This window comes from Plutella xylostella, chromosome 25 (genome assembly GCF_932276165.1).
Source record: "Plutella xylostella chromosome 25, ilPluXylo3.1, whole genome shotgun sequence".
NCBI classification, from domain to species: domain Eukaryota; kingdom Metazoa; phylum Arthropoda; class Insecta; order Lepidoptera; family Plutellidae; genus Plutella; species Plutella xylostella.
Window position 1 is genome coordinate 6,789,671 of NC_064005.1, and position 26,067 is coordinate 6,815,737.

The 26,067-nt window shown below is 36.4% G+C and overlaps 1 protein-coding gene across 5 annotated transcripts in view; it reads left to right on the top strand.

Moving 5' to 3' along the window:
- The window catches only part of LOC105385626 (protein doublesex), a 109,193-nt gene that overhangs the window by 19,537 nt on the left and 63,589 nt on the right, over positions 1-26,067 (top strand). The window contains exons 2-4 of one of the 5 annotated variants that reach the window (XM_048630440.1): positions 12,569-12,712; positions 15,853-15,934; positions 19,533-19,714. In XM_048630440.1, the coding sequence (XP_048486397.1) occupies positions 12,569-12,712; positions 15,853-15,934; positions 19,533-19,602 (296 nt within the window). In that variant the 3' untranslated portion in view covers positions 19,603-19,714. Of the gene's footprint in view, positions 1-12,568; positions 12,713-15,852; positions 15,956-19,395; positions 19,509-19,532; positions 19,715-26,067 lie in introns of those variants that run through there. The other 4 variants (XM_038107521.2, XM_038107519.2, XM_038107518.2 and 1 more) reach the window with 4 other exon arrangements.

Sequence of the window (26,067 nt, forward strand, 5' to 3'; positions counted from 1 at the left end):
GCTAGTGTGTCCACGCATGTTGCGTCCCACACCAGCAGCCGGCCCCTCTTCCATGGCACTAGACTCATGCCGTCGGGTCTCTTGCCATCGTCCCGCATGATCCCGCTTGGCTCTAAGGTAGCGGGAACGTTTGCACTGGCAAGGGCCCGGCGGATGGTGTCATTAAGCGCGGGATGGCGCGCTATGCGCCCGGCACTGCGGCCACATGACAGGCCGTGGTGGCCGCGGCGGTGGGCATGTTCCCCACAGCGGCAGCGATGGGCCTCATTCGTTTGAAGCCCTAACCTCAAGCTGATGGCCACTGCCAGAGTTGTTCTATCCAGCAGCGTGCCTAGATTTGCCAAAGGGTAGGCACTCAGCCAAATCGTTAGTCCACTTTTTTCGAGAAAGATACTCAGAATGTGACATTATATTAACTGTGACAACGTTGTCTCTTTTTCCACTCCCGGCCACACCACCTATTTTTCTTTTACTCATTCCAACATGACTTACCCTTAATAAATTCAGTCAGATAAATTTCCTTCAAACAATTTTACATCGAGGTCGTTTTGTTCTAAAGTAGCAATAACTTTTTTCTTAATTGAAACTATAGCAACGTTTCATACCATTTTAGAAACTGCATTAAATGAGCAATCTTTTCAAATAAGGTGCCAGGTTTATGTGGTATATTTTTTTTACAGTATGTAGAGTCAAAGTTTTTTAAAAAATTACGATTACCTTTTATGACTTTGAAAACCGTGTTTTTTTTAAACATACAGCATTACTCGATATTTTTTTTGACTGCGATCAATAGCAGGGCTATACAGGATGATGCAACACCAAACAAATTCTAACAATATGGATTTTTGTACCGGCGGCACGCAAAAAACTGATCCAAGGTGTCGATTTTCAGAAAATTTATAAAAGTGTCAATATCTCGAAAATTATCGAGTTTTTACTAAGGTCATATTGTGATATTCTGGCCTCTCATGAGCTGACCTATCAACCCTTTAAGGGATGACGTTGACTTTTGGGACACCCTGTATACTAAGTCTATGGTTTTGACAGTGTGGGATTTTTCATTCTTATGGCATGTTGCGTTATTACCGCTTGATATACTGCAAGAAATGATTAAATGTACATGCTAAGATATTAAATACGATTACAAATAATATAACTACAATAAACCATACTATAAATAAAATAAATTTCTAAATAATTTTACGGATGTGTCCCATAAGGTATTACGTGGATCATCACGACCTTAGCAGCTACTTAACCATTGTTTGGTTCTAATACCATAAATATTTACATGAAGTAATTCCCTGTGTATTGCTCAGATCCGGTGTCGACTAACAGATTCCAGTGAACTGGGAAGGTCAGATCAAAGTGGGGTTCGGAGAAAATATTCAATTAATACTCTAGACGTGCCATCTATAGGTACCGTACCAGTTACCACCAACGAAGTTACGCCAGATTTAACAAGCGAGCTTAGTGTCAATTTCTCCATAGTGGGTTAGAGCATAACCAGGGATTATTGCTTGACTTTTGACACATCTGTCAAGAATTTAATATGGACATGACGTATAATTGATCAACCTTTACCTGGTTACGATTTAACTGCCTATTTTGAAATTGGAGCTAAGGATTGTTAATTGGTAATGTTCGGTGGTGGTAACACTATTTTAATAAATCCCACTAATATTACGAGTATAAAGGCGAAAGTTTGTGAGTGTGTTGTTCGTTATTTCTTCGCGTCAATACGGCTGAACCGATTTTAATGAAATTTGGTAGGGAGTTAGCTGACACCCTGGATTAGCACATATATGTTATATGACCACCAGATCCGTGAATTCATTTTCAAATCACACCTCACGTATTTTGCCAACCGATTTAATAATATGAGGACGAAAAAATTCACTGGAACCTTTTAGCATGGTAATGGCTTACCACCGTGCATCTTTATTTAGCTTGATTAGAGGCGCCCTCGGAATAATAATCTGGAGTGTGACTAGCATTCAGATGAGGTCGTTGTGGGAGGTCATTTTGACTTTTATTTTACCTGTATAGTATACGTAGCTCATTGGAAGGAGACCCGTACCCCAGCAGTGGGGACGTGATGGGTCGTGATGATGATGATACGTAGCCTTAAGACTTTTAGAGAACCAGTTACCGTACCACCACCGACACATTAGCAATTAACAATCCATAAGCAGCGTTGCCGCCTGTCAAACATCTGTCATATCCATAGAGAAGTCTCGGCAATAAGCTCAAGTCCAGGGATGTGTGGTCGGCTCTGAGTCTCGTCTCTGTGGGTCTCCTGCACACACATCACATCGCACTGTGTTGTACGGTGTAGGTCGGCGAGGATTTCTGACTTGTTTGCAGAGAAACCCTCGATGTTAATAGAGACTACCTTGAGAGCCGGCGCTAGAGCTGGATGTGGAGCTCGGTTTGTCGTCGTGGTGAAAGGATTCGCCAATCTTACGATTGCCCAGGGTGCACCACGGGGAGGTTCCTTTCATCCACCCCATATCCATAGAACAACGCGGACTCGGGTGTGTCATATCCATACAAGTTACGTTAGATTTGACAAGCGGGCGACGCTGATTAAGAGGGAAGTATAGCATTTGCTAGTCCATACAAAAAAAGAAAACCTTTTTCTGCTTCTAAATATTATCCAGTCTCCATCTTTTTTTTTAATGATAACGACATCGACACAAGGTTCGGTACTAGGTTTATAGTTTATTCTTTTTTTCTAAATTTGCTATATATGTAGATTAGAAATGATAGTCACTGAAGTAACGTAATTTTTGTAATCAAAATTGTGTCGAATCAAGCTTTCATTGACCAAAAATAACTTTTTTTCATTTTACTTTTTAAAAACCTAAAACCTGGAATATGTTGAAACGATTAGGTACTTGATAAAATTCTCATTTGGGGAGAATACGGGTTTCACTAAGTAAATATTAACACATCTTTATCTCTTTGATTTTGATGTCAATCGCTTCAATAGTTGGCATTAGATAATCAATGCATCATGCATTGTTAGTTCGCTAATGTGTGACAATACCAATTACGCCATCTCCATGCGATGTTTGTAAACAGAAATGCAGAAACACTTTTGGAAAACTGCTATAAATTATAGTCTTAAATCGGGTGTTTTGTTTGTGGCTTTAATTGTTTTTTTTCTGTACCAAAACATTACAGAACATTATGCTGCCTTTCTATCCCGTACTCCGGTACAATAGATTAAGTTATTGAATTAACTGTTAAATAACCTAGTATTTAATTAGAAAGAAACGTTTTTTGGAACGGTAGGCCTACAGAACTAATACAGAGTGTTAGTGTGATGTAGAATCAAACAAACGAATCTCTGGTGTAACCCGGCTACCGTTATGTGTAGTTTTGAAGAGGTTGCATAAAACATCCCTACTACAACTGTTACTGTTATTTACGCAGCCATATTTCTACTGTAATTTTAAAACGTGAATTCCTTGCCTGAAAACCATGAAAGAAGAAGTTACTTCGTGGAAATGAGGTAGCACTTTCACTGATGTGCAAATAAAGACCTTTTCAAATCAAATCAATCATCATGATGTGCAAATTCGAATATGTAAACCATTTCATATCTTTTAAATCTATTATTTCCACATAATTACTCTCACGGGCAATGAAATAGTTCCACCACTCACAAAATAATAATAATATAATAAATACCGACACCAAACGACCCCAATTTTTTCTAACATTTAATTTAAAATTTGTACAAAATATTACCGTAATTCGTTGGTCATATCATATCCTGATGCTCTGTAAAATATGCTTCAATGTTGCAGAAGGCCTCATTAAGGTAGCCTTTTCCGTTAAAGAGCAATTAAGTGTTTTTCTCAGTGGAACCTTTTCATTGCCCGTGAGTGTATTTATTTATGTCACCGCGTTAAAATGGACGTAATGCCCGTAAGCCGGAGGTTAAGTTAAGGCAATAACAATAGCAATTCATTATAAAACTTGAACTTATTAGATTTAAGCTGAAATTTTAATAGATTCACTTGGAATAGGTCACCCTTGTTTCACCTTAGTAGTGATTGTGACATAGTTTTTGTAAAATTTTGCCTCGAATAAACACAATTTTAATTTCAGTGCTACTTATTGTAACATCCACAGAATAAAGCCTTAGCTACTTACCTACTTATTCTATTTTAAAATTTATATGAAACGATAACATTTGTTGTCTCGCTTTTTGAAGTCGCCGTTACGGTCTATGACTCAGCTGTAAAACTGGTAATGTGTACTTTATGCATCGTTATTAAAGGCTGAATTGCTTTAAATACGTACTACGGAGGCTAGTTGTAATAGCTTTAATGTGACTGCGCATGGGAGTGGCTATGTCAAGCCTTAAAGATATATGAATCTTTGAGGCCATGCAACTGTAGTCCGTAACGTATTGAAAGTAGTGCTACTTTGGCTCGAAGTAACGATTTTCCTTTATAGACAGTTTTCGTAGAACATTTCCTGTACTTACTGCGATGCTTTTGTATACACATGGCTTGCTGTATGTAGTACATATAATATGTACCTACCTAAAGGTTCGTCTATTGCGATACTTTTCATTAAACTTGGGGCTTGTTTTCATCTTTTTAGCGTGCAGTCGGGTTTTTGTTTGTTTATAATTATATTTTTCGTTGTAGTTTCGTAGGAAGATTTACTAGATTGTTTGTTGGTGCCTATAATGCTAGTTCATTGAGTGAGGGTACACCCGAGTCCGCGTTGTTCTATGTGCTAGTTTGACGTAATATTTGACAGAATATATTATAATCACTTTCGTGTAATGCTTCGATGTTTCATCTCTGCGTGTCGGTGACAAACGACAAACTAAGTGGTGCCAATACCATATATCATGAAACTTATGACAAATAATGTATGCAGATGTCAGGAGAAAACGTAAACTTTTTTAGTTTACAAAAACAGCAAAATCCGTACGGATACGGATTATTTGTCAAAAGTTTCATGATAGTTTCCGGTAGAGGCGCCACTTAGTATGCGAGAAAACGTAAACTTTTATAGTTTTCGACAAACTCTCAAACCTGTGCTAGACCTGCAGGGGGCTCACTCTCTAAATTTGACGAACGAACGAACGAGCATTGACTCTCAATCGGTACGCTATTTACAATGAGGTAGTGGTTAGCGCAACAGATATGACTGACTGCTAAACGTGAGCCGATATAAAGTACAGTTAATACATAACATAACCTCCGCACCTGATAACATTTTCTGCTGTTTTATATTCGAAAAATCAATAACTGTGTACTGTGATTTTATGTGATAGTTCTTGGTGAAAGCCATGTGGTATAGTCATTCTCTGTCAAAGAACAAATTGTTCTCTGTCAGAGAGTGACAGAACAGTGCAATAGCTAAAGCGTCCAGTAACTTTTTTATGAATAAGGGGGATAGTTTCTATTGAAATTGTAAGCTTGATTTCCTTTCCTGAAAACCACGATGGTGCTAATCACTTTCCTCCTCTCCAACGAGTAAAATGGACTACCGATGAATGTATGAAATGATATCATCACTTATCGATATAGCCAGTACCTAGTTAGTAAAGTATATTGAAGATCAATTTTTATTTCATTTTATAATTTCGCTCGTAATCCAATCAAATGCGACCCTTCTCTCTACATAAATTTACAATTTCTTCTTTTTTCTCGCTCGCGATAATCCCAGCCAGTACCAACCGGGCCCAAGAGCCCACGAGCAATGGTATAAATTACACTGTATGCACAATTTATTATGGACCGCTGGGAGATAATAAATCACTAGAGCGAGGCGATGTTTTGTCTCGCTCCCACTCGTGTAGATCGCAGGTAATCGGTTTCCTATTTCATTTTCATTGGCTTTTGTGGGTGTTCCTGTATTAGCTTCGGGATGAGTTGGACTCGTGGCAGATCATTAATCTTATTGTTATTTATAGGTATAGAACCGTAGGGATAAACCCTTCTCTACATACGTGCGTACAGTAATTTCTTAAAGATTTAGTACACACTATTTGCAAAAATCTAGCATACTTTCAGGAATACTAAGCTCTAATTTTTATAAGTGACTTGAAGTTTATGTACCTATGCCTTCAGGAGGTGGTCTAGAAAAAGGATTAGCCAGTCAGAATAGCGTTAGTCGCTGTCTGCCCAGGGTGCGATAATGGTATATAAATTATAGACAGTTGATACGCCAAAGGGTAAGCTCCTTTCGTGCACAACTACTATGTTTATTTATTTATTCTTTACTAGCTGTTCCCGCGAGCTTCGCTTCGCCTTAAAAAGTTTCCCGTGGGAATTCCGGGATAAAAAGTAGCCTATGTTCTTTCACAAGGTCTAAACCAAATGTATAGGTACCAAATTTCATTCATATGGTGGTGGTAGTTTTGGCGTGAAAGAGTAACAGACAGACAGACAGACACACTTACTTTCGCATTTATAATATTAGTTAGGATTGCACCAAAGATGGGCTTAATGATAAAAGTAAATTGTTTCTACCAGCCAACCTATAATGTTCACTACGGATCCAGGTCGTGTAAGAATCACTGGATGGTGAAGAGTAGGACACATGGCCTGGTGCAAAAGGCAGTCTGCAGTCTGACTGAATCAGTACAGCATTGCTTACTGCCGCTGATCAAGAGGCTTTCTCTGGCTTGGCAAACAAAACCAACCAGTATTCATTTAATCGGCAATTTTATTACAACGATATAGAGTCGTGGTTAGCGCAGCAGCGGTCCGAGACTAACACCCTTATTCATATAAAAATTATTGGACTGTTTTGTCACTCTCTTTCAAAGAACAAATTGTTCTCTGTCAGACAGTGACAAAATAGATCAGTAGCTCAGTCGGGTTAGCGCCCGCTTCTCGCGCCAAAGATGCGGGTTCGAATCCCGGCGCTGACATGTACCAATGAGTTCTTTTAACTTAAGTACAATGTATACCTTCGCTCTTACGGTGAAGGAAAATATCGTGAGGAAACCTGTATATCTAGATTTAGGACATGTATATGGGTATGTGAACCCGCAGTGGACCAGCGTAGTGGGAAATGGTCCAAGCTTAGGAAGGCAGTTTAGACCTTGGAGATATGCACAAAGGTTCTACCCGAGAGAGACAGGTGCTCCCCCACAGAGAATAGAATAGTTCAGTAGCTTAAACGTCCAATAACTTTTTTATGAATAAGGGGGTTAAATTTGAGTAGGCTAGAGTGGCCCTCCGGCGACCGCAGGTCTAATCTTATCACACATCCGGCGCGGCGCGGCCCCAGTCACGTACGACCGAACAATGTACGCGTTTTTCATCTTAACGTCAATGGGCTACTGTTTCCCCACCTCGAACCATTCGGAACCTTATACCAAGTCCGCAGGTGCGATTTTTAGACGAATCAGAGCAATGAAGCGTGACCGGCCGGTTAGAAATTGTGTAAAGTAACAATGCTGGGTTTAGGTTCAAAATTGAGTGACCTTATTTCTCTGTCTGTAAGTGGACCGGATATATTCAGTGTTACTGTTATGGTTTGAAAGATTACTCTGGGTATTGTTAGTTGTTAGTAAGATTTGTAAGGTTACTGTTTAATTGTGCATTGTTTTTGTTTGAATTTGCATTTTGCAAGTACCTAGCTAGTACGTAGACTTAAATGATCGTGGTGTGGATTTATAGTCTTTCAAGTAAATGATGATGATATCTTTACCTCATAGAAAATTAAATACATTTAAAGGGTGTATAGTATATTAGAGGAATACTTGGCCAATGTTTTAATAAAATTTATTCAGTTATTTACGATTTCTAGTTGTAACTCATAATAACTACATTACTATCTTGATTTACTGCCCGTCTGTGTAAAACGAAGTAACTAACCGAACAGTCCTGTTTATAACTCGATTTAAGACTTTAATGCTACATAATAAGAGCTCTCAGTTAAAACACAATATATTTGAGGTCATCCGGCTATAAAAGACGCAATTAAACGTAAATAGGTTATTAATTTATGATTAAAAGCCTTGTTGTAATCATTTCAGCAAAAACGTGTTGCGAATAGCTTGATACTTAATTATTGCACAATCGTGGCATGAAGTTATTTTCTTTCGTACTTAGGTACCTACATTTTAATTCATAATATTTTAATTTTATTTTTTTAATAACTCTTTATTGTACAAATATTACATAAAAGTACAAAGGGTGGACTTCATGCTAATACGGTTGGAGTACGGTTTAAGTTCTAAGGTTTAGTTGCAAGGTACGAAATCTACGATTCAGTTGAGAAAAACTGAAATCATCAATTTCAATAGTATAAGCAGGACCAAAAGTGTTGCTTACGAATGTATCGAGTATTTGCATGATATTATTATTTAAAACCATAAAAAAATTAAGTGTCATTTCCAAACATAACCCTTTGTTACTTATAATCAAACAATTACACACCTACTAAAAGAACGTAATTAATACAGTTTATTGCTTAATATTAATATTTTATCTCTCGATGACTACTTAAGTAACAGTTGATTCTATGTATAATAATTTAATAACAAGGTAATTTTGAGTTCTAGAGTCTCTCATTAAATTTCTTAACGGATCTAAGGCCATAAACAATTTGGTCGACTCGCGACGGAAAAGGCAATGGAAAACCCATTAGAGAATAGAGCCACGAGAGAGAAAACTGGCCACGAAGCTCGCACGGCTGCCGCGGTAGGCGTTAGAGAAAAAAGCGGTTCTATATTCAAAGTCAGGTCGTTAGCCAATAGCGAGCGCGGTAGGCGTGGCGGCGCGCGGCGATTGGCCGGCCCGGTTCCACGCCGCGAACACGTAGTGATGGGAATCGCTCGATTATAACTCTAGCACACGCTGCGCACTTTCACAAAAACACGAAACCTCCTGAATTTTTAATCATTTGCATGAGACGCCACTGTGAAAACGATCTCCACTCGACCCGCAACCGGAACCATGTGGTTTTACGACAATTATGATTGCTATAAAAGGGACTCGCAGTAATCATGGCCGATTCTGTTATTAACTATCTAATTATTACTGCCTTTGATAATGAGCCTCGATTAATAATGTAGTTAAGCAACGTTATAATTCAAAAATTAATTAGAAAAAGAATTATTAACACAGTCGTGTCCTCAAGTGAATTGGAAGCTATAAAGCTTGTAAGTACCTATCTCGCAATCTTCGACTCTTGGAAAACGGTATTGAATTAAACTGAGGAAATATGGTTATGAGTTGTCAGTGTTGGTGTTATAGCTGTGGTGTTGTTTCATATTTAATTTGTAGTATTTATATCGCTGGAGCTGGTTCTGTAGCGGTCGTAAAGCGAGTCTCGCGCAGTTTACTGCGTCTATCAATTCAGCGTGTCCCGCGCGGCATGTGACGGTGTAAAACTGCTAACTCCTCCAGCACTATAACAGCGTTATTAAAGTTCTTGGGAAGTTTCAAAAAGGGACATAAAAATATTCACAATAATTGCGACCTTTTGACTAAGTTTATGGGCAATAATTCCACATAATGGCTAGGTCTATGGCACACATCTATAAGCACCCATGTTTGCGTTGTCTGTTCTTAACTAAGTCGTTTCTATGGAGCTTGCAGCCGTAATATTAGTTTCAGCCATTGTGTCGCGCAGTTGAGAGAAAACATAAGTTGGAGGACGCCATAAAACGTTTTATGTGTCACCTATTTATTCACTTTGTTTAGCACGTACTAACAACACGTTCCAGATTGCTCGACGCGACTGTAACAAACAATAACTTTTAAATGATTTTCTTCTTGTTCCATGACTAATTCTAGAAAAAAACTCAACTCGGTATGCAATAACAAGTTTTTCTGCGCACCTGTAAACTACCCTTGCCGTTGGGAACGGCCAGTAAAAACATCGATACGAAACGTAATATTCTAATTAAAGAGGATACTTGGCGTTTTACTGTGCGCATTAAACAGCAGCCACAATGTTGCCGGTAATTAAAGAGCTGCATCGGTGTAGTTCCCAGAGATATTGCAACTAACTTATTCCGGTGATGAAGTAATCCGACAATCATTGGAATCGTAAAGGCTGCGGGAGCGGGCGGTCGTAAAAGAGCTGTAAAAGAGTGAGCCAGGAGTTGGTCTGTGGCGCAGTGCGGCCACAGCCGCGGGACCCCCCCGCGCCCCGCGTCCCGCACACCCCGGGCCGGCTAACATCGATCAAGCTTTATCGATTCACCAACGACCCTATAACTAGTAGGAGGTAGTAACGCCAGATTACCGTGATTGGTTTATTTGATTGAATATAATGGTTCAGTAGCTAACGATTCTACTAACTACATACTACATCTACTAACTACTTCTACCTAATAGAGGGATAGTAATCACAATTTGTGCAAAAACTACCTCTTTAAAAAGTCATGGCTTAGTTTCAAGGCAAATGTTGAACACCGCATACCCGTAGCTCATTATTTGTACTCCCACCGGTCTTTAGACTACTTTATGATTCAAAATTATCCTCAATTTAGCTCATTTGTTATTCTGAAATAGACAATTCATTTAATAATTTTATTTGCAAGTGAAGGCTAGGGGTGGGGCAGTAACTGATAGTAATGGCCCAATCAGGTGCATTTATGCTTCAGATTATTTTATTATAAGTGGTTTTATAACATATTTATAACCAATTGAGGATGATTATAAATGAAACTTACACAGCTATGAATACTAATAGCTAAAAGCAATTATAAGTTTAACTTATTTAACTATCAAGTACTAACTACTAACGGTAGAAACGGAAAACACATATCACCTAAAAATTACTATTGGATTGAATACCATACCATAAGATACTTTTAGTATGCGCATATTTTATAACAAGTACCAACCTACATGTGCAATCTGATCCAGCGATTTTAAATATTTATATGTATCCATATTTATTTAAACAAAACATGTTATTGTGAGTCGTCCTAGACAACTTTACGACCTGAAATAAGCCAGAACAATCCGTTTTACGGGAAACGAATAAACATTTCGAAGAATCGAATAGAGTGCCGTATCGAATCAGGCTTGCAGCTGACATTGTGTGGAGTGGTACATCACTACCTCGCGCACTCTATGGAAAATAAAATTATGAATACCACGCCGCATCCACGCCGCTTCTATTCTTTTCTTTTGAAAAGAAAGAAAGAAAAAGTTTTTTTTGTCTCAATAACACATATTAAAATTAAAATAAACTAAAACTAATTGGAGACAAGAAGGGGCAGACTCAGCATCTGCTGCGAGCTGCAGGGCAGCTTCTTGATATTATATTTTGCTTTCTTGATGGAGAGTCTATGGTAGAGACATCTCATGGAGGTTTTATGGAGGCCAATGATAAATAACTTGATAACGTTATACGTAGATACACGTGTTAGTGTGCAGGTAGATACATTTTTGGTGCATTATGTTTAATCTTCTCACCATACAGTAGGCCTAACACCAATGTCTCCTATAACTTTGAAAATTAAGTAGTTAATTAGTTCCCAATGTCTTCTGTTATTATAATAACAATTCGTATTACATAAATATATTATGTTTCAAGTAGCAAACCGTTATGAGTCCACAGTTACCCGAGTGGCGACGAATTTGTTTACTTTGAACATTATTAGTGACGATAAATATATCCTGTACTGTAATGTAAACATTCGAAATGGGGTCCGCAACAGAACACCGACCACTTGACCAGTTCGGAGTAGTTCGGACAATCTATGAAGTATACCGATTTAGATAATATAATAAAATAAAATAAAAAAGCCTTTATTTCTACTACTTCCACTTTAAAGTGTACATGCATAGAATATTATAATGTACTTAAAATTAATTAAGTTAACATAATAAATAAAAATTAGATAATATACATACCTATAAAATATGGTGCGTAACCTCTCGAATATTCCACCTTTGTATCTGTACGAGTAGGTATAGATAGAAAAAAATATACTTATTTCATATAAACATAGCTGGCTTTGTTGCTTCCCCGTGCTGAAACGGGTTCTAGATTAGCTTTATGTTATGGTAGGCCATAGCGGTGGTTTTCAGCAAGAAACCTTGGGTGAAGTCAGTATAGTTATATTATTTCTGCCGATAAACTGGTATCAGTAGGTACTTTACACTTATAGGATACTTTTTATCGCGAAATTCCTAGGGGAAAACTTTTTAAGGCGAACTTGGACATCTCTCCGACCATCATATCCCTTGCTCCTAACTTATATATTTGCATGGTTTGTTTTTATTTCATGTAAATAATTCAACATGAATACATGTTGTCAAAGCTAAGGGGACAAACAAACTGAATATTAGAATAGTTCAATAATTTATAGTATAGTAACTATTAAATCATGAATTTCATAATAGATAAGTATTTGAAAAATACAATAATATGACTCTAATTTTGTAGCCAAGTGGAAAGTGTTTTATTATATAAAAGCTCGCGGGACCAGCTCGTTTAAAATATTGTGCTTGTGTGGTACAGTCAGGGGCAGAGAGACCTGGCCCCTCCAGCATTGTTACTATGCTCTGTTATGTACTATTACTTAGTTTCTCACTCCCCTGGTGGTCCACAGCGGTGAACATCGAGAACCTGGTGGAGAATTGCAACAAGCTGCTGGAGAAGTTCCACTACTCGTGGGAGATGATGCCGCTCGTGCTCGTCATCCTCAACTACGCCGGCTCCGACCTCGAGGAGGCGTCACGGAAGATCGATGAAGGTCAGTCGAATACTGTACTCTCATTATAATACGAGTTTAACACCAAAACTACCTAATTCGTTCAATCGTCAAAATTAGTTCACTTGTAAACCTGTTGTAGACATTTTCAACAAATCTACACTCACGAGCAAGTGACGTCTCGTTCTATTGGCGGGACAATCGACTGTTAATGAACCGAATACAATTACGAGCAATGAAAAAGTTCCTGTGGCATAATGGAACGACAATGGCAGGTAGTTTTTCATTGCTGATGAGTGAAGATTTGTTAAAAAACAGGGTCTAGTCATGTATTTGTGAAGGGTACGGAATAGAGGATGGTAAATTATGTTGCAAAAACATTCATGGTGGTCTGACTATATAGCTAAACCTAGCATTCTCTAAGAAAATCATCGACACTTTCACAGTTCTGGACTGTCGATGATTTACTTCATCAAGAATATTTTATCATAAAAACAGAAAGATAATTTTTGCAACATCTTTTCAGATTTTAATAGGTTTTCCAATTGTTACCTGTCTTTATTGTCACGGCCAAAGCAGGTTTATATCTGCAAGCTTTGCAGAATCATCGTAGCAGTGAAGATTCATACACACACACAATTACACAGCTTATAACAACTAGTCTTATCTATCTGGGGGAACAGTAAAGTGTTAGATTTGTTACTGATAAAAAACTCATTTAATAAAATATAAAGCAAGACTTGTGATTGTGTGTGCGTGCAGTTTTCATCGCTGTAATGACACCCCCTACTGTTTTACTGTTTGTTGGCGTGTACATTGGCATACCTATAGAATCATATACGATTTTTTTATACACATTTAGAGTTTTTTTAATATGGTCACATAAAAGTCAAAGAATAATAAGGAATAATTTTGATGCTGTCTCTGTCTATGTTTGTGTTCGAAAATGAGAGCATCTTTGATAATCTGATAACTTTTAGGCACCTGTAAAAAATGCATAGTAAATTAATTATTATTATTAAATTCTTTATTGCACATAAATTAATTTGTACATAGGCGAACTTAATGCTAAAAGCATTATTATTAATTAGTAGGAACCCAGGCAAAAACATAGCTTCCGACTTTTAAATACATTATATGTCGATGTCATTTTGGTACATTATATTGAAATACCTATCATGAATTATTATCAGTTTTCTTTAAATATTAAGCGGCATAAATTGCCGTAATGAATTAAATAATATACTGGATAAATACTATCGCTTTCTTTAATTTATTGCAATGCCTAATACCTGCCCATCTGGGCATGAAAATGTGCAATGGAGTTTATGCCAATGTACGCAAAACAGACACAAAAAATCTGCTGCGAAATTGTTTTTTGTTGCGATATTTTAAGATTGGGTATTTTGTCGTTTTAAAACTAAAAGATTAAAGTACAATTAATCTAATCTGAAACAAAAGGTAAATGGTACATAGAAATAGTACCATTGTACGCTACTATAATATGTTATACTTAATACTCTTTGCATCTTTATAATGACAAAGTACCCTAAAAGTTTTGCTATTCGATCTCTATCTTTCTCTTTTTTTATCAACGCTTCATCAGGTGCCAGTTGTAGCTGCATAGCGCGTTACATCATACTTATATCAGCGTCCCCCTGATTCCGATTATCTCCAATAATCTTCAGATAACATAAAATAATAATAAAATAAATACTTATCCAATTGTTGTAATTTCATTATATTAGTACAATTTTAAATTTGATTAGTTGACTAGCTTCATTGATCTCAATTTAACATAAAATGAAAAACATTTTTTCGGAGATAACGAGGCCACCGGAATCGGGCCTCTGATTGGATTGCTGATCTGTCATATTCGACTATTAGCGCCACCTAGTGCCACTGTCAAACAACTTTTTATTTGACAATAGGTAAAAAAATATGAAGTTAGAGATCGAAATGCATAGCGATTGTTTTGTTTCTAAAAGTTTTTCTTGGTATGAGAACGTGGCATAATGTAAAATTATTTATTGAATCTCCTTTTCCTTCAAGAGCTTTTTATATCAATAACATAAATAAAACCCCTATAAAGTTCATAGGTAATCATAGTACCTACATTAATTTAAGCAGATAATATAAAATATTAATTACCTAACCCTTCTTTTTGCTCCGCCATTGTCGAGTAAAAAGTACATTTTATTTCACTCACATAACATGTCCCTTAATTAAACCGACACATAAATTAAAAATAAAATAATAAAACTACCTAGTTTTAGCTTGAGTTACGGCATACCTAGGAAGTACATGTTAAAGTACTGCAAGTTTTTGTTGAAGGAAACATATAATACCCACTTGAATATAAATTAACATTATTACTTGCTCATTTCGCCGTATCAGATCGGGGTATTTTTATTAGGTAGTTACCATAATTTATATTTAAATGTATAATAAAGTTCAGTATCGTTTACAGCTTATTGCACCAATGCATTTATAAAACATTTCACATGGTATACAATACCTAATCTACTACTATTCTTCATCAAATGGAAATTAATTACCTATATACTTTCATGCATATCCTGTTTTATTTCATTTTAAAGATAGCTTAATATCTTATAAGTACCTATCTATTTTGAAAATATTAGTAATACCTACATATTGATATCTACGGCGCTACACCTGCATCCAGAATGTTGCAAAAGTAGTATTAATAGTAAGCCAAAAGGGTGACTCAGTAGGTTATTCTGAACAACTTTAGAGTTTTTAGTTTCACAAATTTAGGAATTCGCGAAAAAAAAACTGAGGCCATATTAAAAAGTCACGTGTCCAACATCGTTTCTAATAAGCAAAATTTTCATAACGTAGTACCTATCTAAATTCATAGAAAAAAATTTACAATGATTTCCTGAGTCACACTTTTTTTGCAGCACCCCGTAAGTATATCAAAATAAAACCAATACCTATTAACCAAAATAAAATTTAAATTTCAGCAGTTTCATAATAATAAAAAATAATCTACTCATAAGCTTATAAAAATACGAAGGATTACCTAATACTCCAGAATAAATACATACAAAAATCATCCGACAAATACGCCAACAGTTTTCATGCCAAGAAAACCCCATTCTAACCCCGTTGCGTTGCCCTGCGAATGCCTTCTAGCGCCATCTATGTGTCCACAGGGAAGATCATGATCGACGACTACGCCAGGAAACACAACCTGAACATATTCGCCGGCCTGGAGCTCCGCAACTCGACTCGCCAGTACGGACTTTGAATAACACAGTAATATAGTTGTTCTAAAAAACAATACACGCAGGACACCGGAGTGGACAGTTTCAGTCATTTTTAAATATTAATAATAATAAGGCAAAGGGAAAATAGTTCCCACCTTATATTTACTTAATAACTATAGTAGGTGCCTTGAGTTACGGGCGAATACCAATGAAAAAAGGTGTATTGCCTTGATTTTTAAGCCTTAACCCCCCGGCCGAAAAAGTTTCACATGTTTGTGACTTTGTGTGTATGGTAGCGAACCTACCTACCAAACTACTAAACCAATTTTCGTTTTGTTTTTGTAGCGTCATAGGCAATGTTACCCCGAGTGTTCTTAGCCATATTTTAACGAAATCGGCTGAGCCGATCAAAAGTAATGCGAACTTTACTGTTGAATATCGGGGGATTTTAACGTTGACGTTAATTATGATTCTAAGGTTATGTTCAAATCGGTTTTGTGCCGTTGTCAATAGTCTTCTTTTTCTCAGCGAAGAAGCGAATGTCAAATTAGACTACCACCATTTCAGTCACAGGAATGGCGAAATAAACTCGTAACACCTCCGCGGTGACGACTACGAAATTGCTAAAAAGTACGGTTTATCACCGTCGTGAATGGATTGGCAAATCAGATTAGCTTCCGCCGCCGCCGTTGACTGCTCAGGGTGCGCCGGGTGTAGTTGATACGTCATTCGAGGAGGCTTCTTTCGTACAGCACCATCTAGAAAACAAAAAAAAAATAGAATACTACTTTATTGACTTAAAAACAATTTACACAAATAACAATTTACAATATTTTTTTTGTTAATTACTTCGAAAAAAAATGATCGCAAACCCAGGGCCCATAATATAACTTCCAAAAAGAAATATATGTTTTTTGGCCAGGAATCAACCCCAGGACATTTGATATTTGTATAACACAATCGGTCGCCATTTAATCTTTTATCATAGTATTCCTTTTCAAATAACTATTTATATATAACTATTAAATGACTGAAACTGATCTGTTTCATACAAAGACACATCACCACAGAATTTACAAATTGAAATTGAATTTGTCTAAGGTCTATCTATCAAATCATTCTCAAACCTGTCGCTTGTCTTCTATTTAGGACAAGAGTGTATAAAGATTTACATGGAAGCAGTCTTCTATTCTAGTTTCTAGTCAATCGAATGGAAACTTTGCAACCATCTGAGCTACCAATACCAACGCATTCTTAACCTTTTTTTTTAGTTTCAGATGCAAACGTAAGTATGGATACTTACATCAAATCAGTCCTCTTAGTAATAGATTTGATAAATCGCTATTCTATCTCCTTTCAATATTGGTTTTAACATAAAGTCTGTGCATCCATCCAACCGATAACCTGTCGAGTCGATACTCACAGTTCTAGAAGCTTCTAAGAAATTAAGATATGAGGATATGAGCGCCAGAACTCGTTACTGAACTACTAAGTGCGTTGTTTTAACGACCCGGCTCATTTTATGCCGTCCTCAGTACAGCGGGACAGATGTTCAGACGTTTTCAGTTTAGTGTCTTCCTACTCCTCCCCTTTTCGTCTTTATTCAGTTGCTATATTTGTAAATCCCTATCGAAAACCAGAGGACTTGTAAGTTTGACATGTGTAATGAGGTTGTGCGTATATCTTTGGCCGCAGAATTTGTGGCAACTCCCAAAGGGACGAATCAAATTGAATGCTGAAAATTTCCTGAGATATAATTATTTTAAATAAAAAACCGTTGATCCATTTATAAGTTATGCAATGATTCTATGAGGACCTAAGTTAACACCACTTAAACAGTCTTAATTTATTTTCATGGATCTATTATACCAAAGACTGAATACTGACCTCGCTGAAAAGAAAGTTGATTGCCGCATCAGAGACAGAAGTAAAGGACAATCAACCCTTCCTGGTTTTCCTACCTCAAAATTCCTGAGTGTTCAATACATTTCCATTTTCCATCACAAGTTGCCTACATCACTTAGATAACTCTTGCATTCCAGCTTCCCGAACATGCTACTCTATAAATTACAGCCTCGATAGTAAAATGACAATAGCATACCAGTAGTAACATATTCTCCTCAAGTATAAGCGCGGTAGACGCATTATTAAAGTAAGCGCTACCGTCCAATATAATACGGCTGGGCCGATGAGGTGGACGCACTTGTGTGAATTTCTATATAAAGAATACCTCAATCCTTTTGATGCGACGCGTGCGATACTTAGGATGCGGAAAGGTGGACGGAGCCCTAAGTGTTCTTCTAGTGCAGTGTCACGCTGGCGTTGGCAGGACGCCAGGGGGTTATTCTGATTAACACAATCCCCGACCAGTTGAACTCTACGATGCAGCTGGTTTATTCCTGATAGCTCCTGGGGTGATACATCTTCTCTAGTTTTCACATTTTTGGTAAACGGTTTAGGATGGATAAAAATATTTTTTTATAAAATCAAATTTTCAGAAATCATTTCATAGAAAATGAATTTCAATGTAAGTATCGCACGCGTCCCCTCAAAGTATTTGAGTACTGGTAGCTCTGTTATTTTTTTTTATTTATTTACCAAGCAACACATTCCATTATATCACTTTTTTACTTATCGTAGTAGATCTGTCTACTATCATAGTCTGTTCATGTTTAGTCTGATTAAATAGTTTCTCTGACTCAGAATATAGAGTTTACTTTCTCTCTACTTTGATCAAGGCAAATTATGATAATCGTCTAGAATCTTGTTCGTTTTGTTCCAATAAATCTATGACGGTGGCCCATTGTCGCATGTGGGACACAAATAGTAAAACAAGCGTTGTCAAACGGTCATGCTAGTTTAATTATTGTGTCACAAATGCTCCGCTAGATTACAGGAATAGAATCTATTTCTTGCCACTATTAAGGCATGCGGTTTCGCAGACGGCGAAATAAATCTTTGTAGATATGTCTTTATTATTCCTGCCATTCAATTCCTAGGAAGAGTTAAATTGTCCGCGGCATTGCATTCAGTTTGCAAGCTTTATGACATTATGACTCTTCTGTAAAATGTGGTCGGCAATACACCGATTCGTTTAGGAGTTTTATGTCTAATGGCCGATATTAACTGAACTGTAAAAACTAGACAATGAAAAGAATAGATATCATAATATACAGCATAACATATTAAAACGGTGATACTCGTATCAAAATCTGTCCCAGTTGCCGTTGTTCAATAAAGCTTCATTTTGTATTGCTTGTGACATCATCGCATCACTAAGCATGCCATAAACTGCTTACACAGCCCAACTTACAATGTCGTCCAGATAAGATAGACTTGGCAAATTCAATTTCACAAAACAATCACTGACATTACACACACCCAGTACAAACATGCACTCGGACAACTAAGTAGCACAAAATACTTAGTCAGGGAAGCCGGTGCCTGATGGCAGCCAGCCTCTAACCAGTAGTGATTTCCACTTTCCAGCGACCGGACGAGGGTGGAGAAACTCGAAATTTAAAAAGTGACATTTCGAGTGCTCCCAGTTTTCAAATATCGAATCCCCGGCTGCTAGTGCTGTGTTATGTGCCAGTGTTTTTAAAAATAATTTCTCTTGTTTGTAGGAAAATGCTGAGCGAAATAAATAACATTAGTGGTGTACTATCGTCTTCGATGAAATTGTTTTGCGAATGATACTTTTTGTTTAGTGTGTGTGTGTGGGACCCAAGTGGGGCTGTGCTAACTATAGTGCGAGTGCGCGCACCGCCGCCGTCGCGACGCCGCCGCCGTCGGGTGAGTCCTAGTGTGTAAGTGTAAGGGCTCTTTTTGATAACCACCTTCAGTGCTGTGGCTTTATCTGAAAGGGTCCTTATTTTGTAATTTTTACTGTGTATTTTTTTTTTCATATATTTTATTTGGTAATTATTAGGATAAGCTTTCCAGTATGCGAATTACAGCGATTTTAGTTATTTAGCGCCTTTTAACAACGACTTCGTCTAAAAATTTAGGACGTCCGTAGTAATTTCTGTTATAAATATAAAAAGTACTTGACTTATAAAATATACTTACGTCAAAAATACATTGTATATGACACGGAACTCACTCGCTAAAGCCCGTCACTCCGCCAGACAAAACAATGCAACAAGATACGACAACGATTTATAAAATTGCCTATAAATAACTGCGTTTTGCAGTATTTAATTGTTTCTCCGTTTACAATACTATACGACTGCCATAATGCAGCCAGCTCGTTTACAGTTTTATAATATGCAATTAGGGGTAGTAAAAATGTGAAATGGAACTTGGTTATGGCTCCGCAATAAAGCTGCAGCGTTTTTAGTAATGAGAAAGGTCTAAGCTTTGCTTCTAAGAAACACAATATATGCGAGCGATTATACGATACACGCTCGCAGTTTTAATTATGAGGATATTTTATTGTTTCAACGAAACGGCAAGCACTGATTATTGCGGTTTCATTTTTGGCTACAAATTTACAGATGATTTATGGTTTTGGGGTTTCTTTCTTTTTTAACTTGAATATAAAGTAGCTACCTAGGTATAGTTGAAAATGAATTTCACACACTCGCGAGTGACATAGCAAGTAACATCTAACCTAGCTTACCATCATCAATGTATTTAATAAAGTTAATACTCTTTGATTCCTTATATTTTCCATGTGAAGGAGCAGACTAGTGTTCATTTTATTAAAGTTAAACTACTTAAGGCTCTAGAGATGTTGAAATATTATAGTTATTAAATAATGACTATCAATCGTACCTCATCAATCTCATGATCATCACGAGAGTGACATCATTGACAAATTTATTGATTGCAGGCCCCAATTTTAAATTTAGTACTATCAAAAAGTCCCCAAACCGTTTTAAATTCAACCGAATGATAACCATTGTACCGATGAATAAAGTCCCATATTTTCCAACCGAACTAATCCTAATCCTAACTAATCCTAACTAATATTATAAATGCGAAAGTAACTGTGTCTGTCTGTCTGTCTGTCTGTTACTCTTTCACGCCAAAACTACTGAACGGATTTGAATGAAATTTGGTATACATACGGTCTAGACCCTGGGAAAGAACATAGGCTACTTTTTATCCCGGAATTCCCACGGGAAAACTTTTTAAGGCGAAGCGAAGCGCGCGGGAACAGCTAGTTCAAAATAAGAGCTTAGTGGTAGAAGTGGGGTGTTATTTGTCTAGACATTTCTTTTGTACTAACACTCCATATAGTTCGTATTAAAATATTGTTGGTTGTGCCCTTATAATAATAATTTCATTTATTTCAGATAATTTTAATCCATAAAATTTTGTTAGCAACAATGAGACTTAGCCTATGTTAGTAGATATGTTATAGAAAGCCCTAAGGACGTGATCTGTCCCCAACTGTACCGAATGCTCTAATCTCGGTGAAGCATCCAGACATTTATTGCATTAAATTATAACTGCATCCGACCTTCCTCTTATCTTATCTATTCGTTTGTTACACGTGTCTTATACATAATGGCGATATAATGTAAAATGTATATAAGGTCGTATCTATTGACTTACTCGCCTGCATTTAGTTACTGTGTTAACTTTTTATGCACATAATACGATAACCTCCGCTGTAATTGATGATTATCACTTTGGCGTTTGATGGTATTATGTTTCAACGTGTGTTACACGCTTTTGAATATTAATGTACATAATATAGGTATATGCTCATAGATATACATATAAATATGACTAGATGCCACAAATGCACTTATTTCTTTGAGAACCGGGCGTGCTGAAATTTATACAGGAATTATTGTTTTTGACACTGATAATGACAGCCGGACGGAAATAAATGTATGAACCAGAAGTTGTAGGTACACTTGGGGAATCTAGTGTCATTTATGTCTGTATACTATGCTGCTGGGCCTGAAGTCTGCTAAGTTTTGTGGTAGTCAATAGCATGGCAAATGGAAATAAGAATGCATAGTATAATTTTACGTAATGTTTATCAGAAATCTCCGTTACGATAATGAATAGATAGGTACTTTGGAATGCGAAGCTATTGCACCTCAAGTGTATCAATGTCCCTGCTCCTTTTAAACTGGCCAAACCAGTTATGTATGAATGAGTGGCCGAGCCTTTTGTTTGGAAATACTTGTAGGATTCTAGCTAATACTCACATTACTTGAATACATACTCTTATCATAGATGGTCAGGAAGATATCAAATGATTTATTTATTTATTTATTTAAACTGGAACACCAGCAGCTTATACAACTAACATTTTTAAGACAGATATTAAAATTATAATTTCGTTGTACAAGCCAATTAAAGGTGTACACAACATTCTTAAATTATCAATGACAACTTAAAATAAAAATTTATATAAAATTAACAATTTTTGAAGTTAAATAAAATATATAAAAGGTTTTTCTAAGTACTAAGTACAGAGATCACAGTATGAACACAAATATTTATACTTTAAAACTAAAACAAACAATCAGATAAGTACTAAGAACATTTTTTCATACATTGAATTTTTTTCTTAAAACAATAATAGGAATCGTGAAAAATGTCAAGATTATCATTATCCAATTTGTTGCTATAAATGTTATGTAGATCACATAGCCTATTTACTGGTGAATGTGAGCCTAAATTTGTACGCGGTTTAGGTCCACACATTAGTTTTTTAATTGGGTACCTCGGATATTTGAAAGGAATTGGGAAGGAAATACTCTCAAGAAGATCAGGACAGTCTATAAGATTATTGATAATTTTATAAAGAAATAAAAGGTCATGGATCTCACGTCTATTGCGTAATGATTTCATGTTAAAAAAAGTTAAGCGGTGATCATACGGAGATTTATGAGACACATTAGAGGAAATAAAGGCAAGATGACGGGTAAAGGCTCTCTGTATAGATTCAATACGATGTGAGTTGGCTGCATAAGAAGGACTCCAGGCAGAGGAAGCAAATTCGAGATGACTACGAACTAGGGAATTGTACAGGATAATCTTAGTGTCAGCTCTAAAGCCTTTACTTTGACGTTTTATAAATCCTAACATTTGCGCTGCTTTTTTAATAATAGAATCTAAATGATGACATATTATTAAACTCTCCCGACATCACTGCCGTAATATATATTTTTTTGGATTTTGATGACACATAATCACTATAATACCTAATTAAATACATAGTGCACCTACTCCATTTTGGCTCCAATGTCTGCTATTCTTGGAATTGTATGTACTACACCTAGTCCACAACGATACAGTGGTCCGAATGTATACTGTATGTAAAACCAAAAGCGGGTGTATCTGCCTACCCCTCTTCGGTAGTACGATAATGAATAGTCATGCATCGATTATTCGTAATCAATTGTAGCCAGTGAGGGTCCGCACTCCTTTCATTACTTCGAATAAAACCGGCCATCGCGGTCTATTACACATTCTTTATTCAAAATCCTATTTATATTTTTTTAATTTCACCATCCTATACCTATAATTAATTAATTATCGACTTTTCATTACAAACCACATAAAGCCAGTCAGCTGTCAACATGGTGTGATCCCACAGATACCATAATTTGCTTACCCCTGTTAATTTTACTGTGGTCGGGTAAAGTACGTTTGTAACACTATAATTTACACCCTTAGCTTAAAAGTTAATGGGTGGACAGGGGTTTGATAACCGGTGCGTGCGTATTGTCTAGGCACGGTCTGTTTCTAGAATTCTCACCACTGATCATACATGATGAGGTTGAAATAATATTTTACATGACAATCGTTCGATGTACAATATACCTACATAAGGTATACATTCTGCCTCTGTCTCCTTGCTACATACATTAAGCCTAATTTCTATCCTCCTGAGGCTCCCCAAGTGACGTATTTTGGAAGGTCCAAGATTATTGGCTGATAGATAAATACAAAGTTGAAATTATGCTTCATGTCTTTCTAAGTTTATAGTGGGTTTCATCTACGTTGCTATAGTAGTTAATAGTAGTATTTTCTTTACAAAAAGTTATCATTAATAGCCTAGCTGTGTAATGTTTTCGTACTTGCTAGGGTTCAATAACTCCGACATATACATACTTATGATTTGTGACGTGGATAATTCTGGATATCGACAATGCGCCTGCAACATTGTAGCAGTAATACCTACCTCCCTTTCGCACTATAGAAAACTGCGTAAAGTGTAAAAGGAACGAACGATATTTTTACGACCACCGCATTCGTGTTGTGAAGGCTAAAGTCGTTTCATGGCTTATTTTGCACTATAACACATTTTATGCCATTCTTATGCCTATACAAAACGAGCAAAGACAGAAATTTCAAGAAATACTATATTAATGGTAAGAGTTTTTTATAAGTAAACAATTTTATGTCATTTTAATTACACCGATCGTCATTAATAAGAAATACTTTTGCGATATTATCGATTACAAAGTTACTAGCCAGTGTGAAAACATTTAAATATGATGGGGACGTTTTCTTATCTTCGATTAGGTGTTTTAATAGCGAATTTTTATACTTGTCTGCATCTAAAACAATAAATGAACACATAACACAGAGATCGATACAATACTATTAAAGTAGAATTAAAATAAAAAACATGTCATTACATTATTCATAAAAACAATATGGTAGATTCTGAAGGCAGCGATTTTAAATTGAAAGCTGAACGAATTTATTTTTGCATAAATCTCTGTTATATTAAAAAAATAATATCAGCACATTATAATATTCATTATCCGCCAAGTAATGTCTATTGCTATCCACGGCCTTCCTCATCCATGCACTGCCGACTCACTAATCTGTAAAATTATAGTGTAAATACAGATCATAGCGTCAGTCGCTGACATAGAAGGGCTATGTCAGCGCCGTTTCACCACAAATGAATAGAATGAAAAATAAAACGCGTCCCTAGGATCACAAATATAGAAGCTCAGAATATATAAACAAGTAAATTATTCAGTTTATTCCAAGTACAAATAAACGAATAAAATTGATTGTCCGGTACAAATTAAAGCATTTACAAACTGGAATCGTTTATTTCGACAGATTGTTGCCGCACGCAAATCAGTTCGACTTGTTCCCCGTCGGACCCCTGATGCCACCCTAATTATACTTGATGTGTATTATCATTTAAAGTCTATCCTTTTATCTCAAATTGGCAAGTGCAAATGACAAGTTGTTGTTCAAATTTTAACTTTTTAACAGTAGAATATAATAATGATCCAGTTACGTTTGGCTAAGGCCCGCGTAATCTGGATATAAAATACCCCTCAATAGGTAAAGGGAGAATTAAAAACAACAAAAATCCTAACTAGTATTATAAATGCGAAAGTAACTGTGTCTGTCTATATGTCTGTCTGTTTGTCTGTCTGTCTGTTACGCTTTCACGCCATAACTACTGAACGGATTTGAATGAAATTTGGTATACATACGGTCTAGACCCTGGGAAAGAACATAGGCTACTTTTTATCCCGGAATTCCCACGGGAAAACTTTATAAGGCGAAGCGAAGCGCGCGGGAACAGCTAGTAATATATATTTTTTTGTTCAATTTAAATGAATGTAATGATTTAATATGAATTTTATCACCTGATAAGAGTTTGTACTGTGAAAGGAAGCAAGCGGAAGCTTGTTAAATTTATGCTTATTTGTTTAGATAACCTTTGATATAAAATACTAATAGATATCATGAATACTAACATGTAACTTTGTTTTCCCCGATATATGCTAGATAATATTTACAACGTGCTAAAGCATGAAATAGGTAACGTACCAATTAGTAGAAAAGAAAAATAGGTGCTATTAGTGTAACTGTGTCCCGTTTTGTGTACAAATAAAGAATAAAATATATACAGGTATGTGTATTTATGTTGCAAAAGTGGTAGGGTAGGTAAGTGATATTAAGCCTAAAATGATTCTAGGGGTTATTGGAAATACGCGACGAAAAAAAATGGCTTCTCTCTTTTCTTATCCCATCCCGTTCTGCATTAAACCGACACGATTATTATATAAAAAACGCAATACCTTCCGTGGATCTGGGTCCAACGTCGAAGTTGAGTACAAATAAGGGTGCGTACAAATTAACGCAGATTCGCGACTAAATAGGCGACAGTTTTACGTCAAATGCATGTTGGTAAGAGTGGACGAGGGT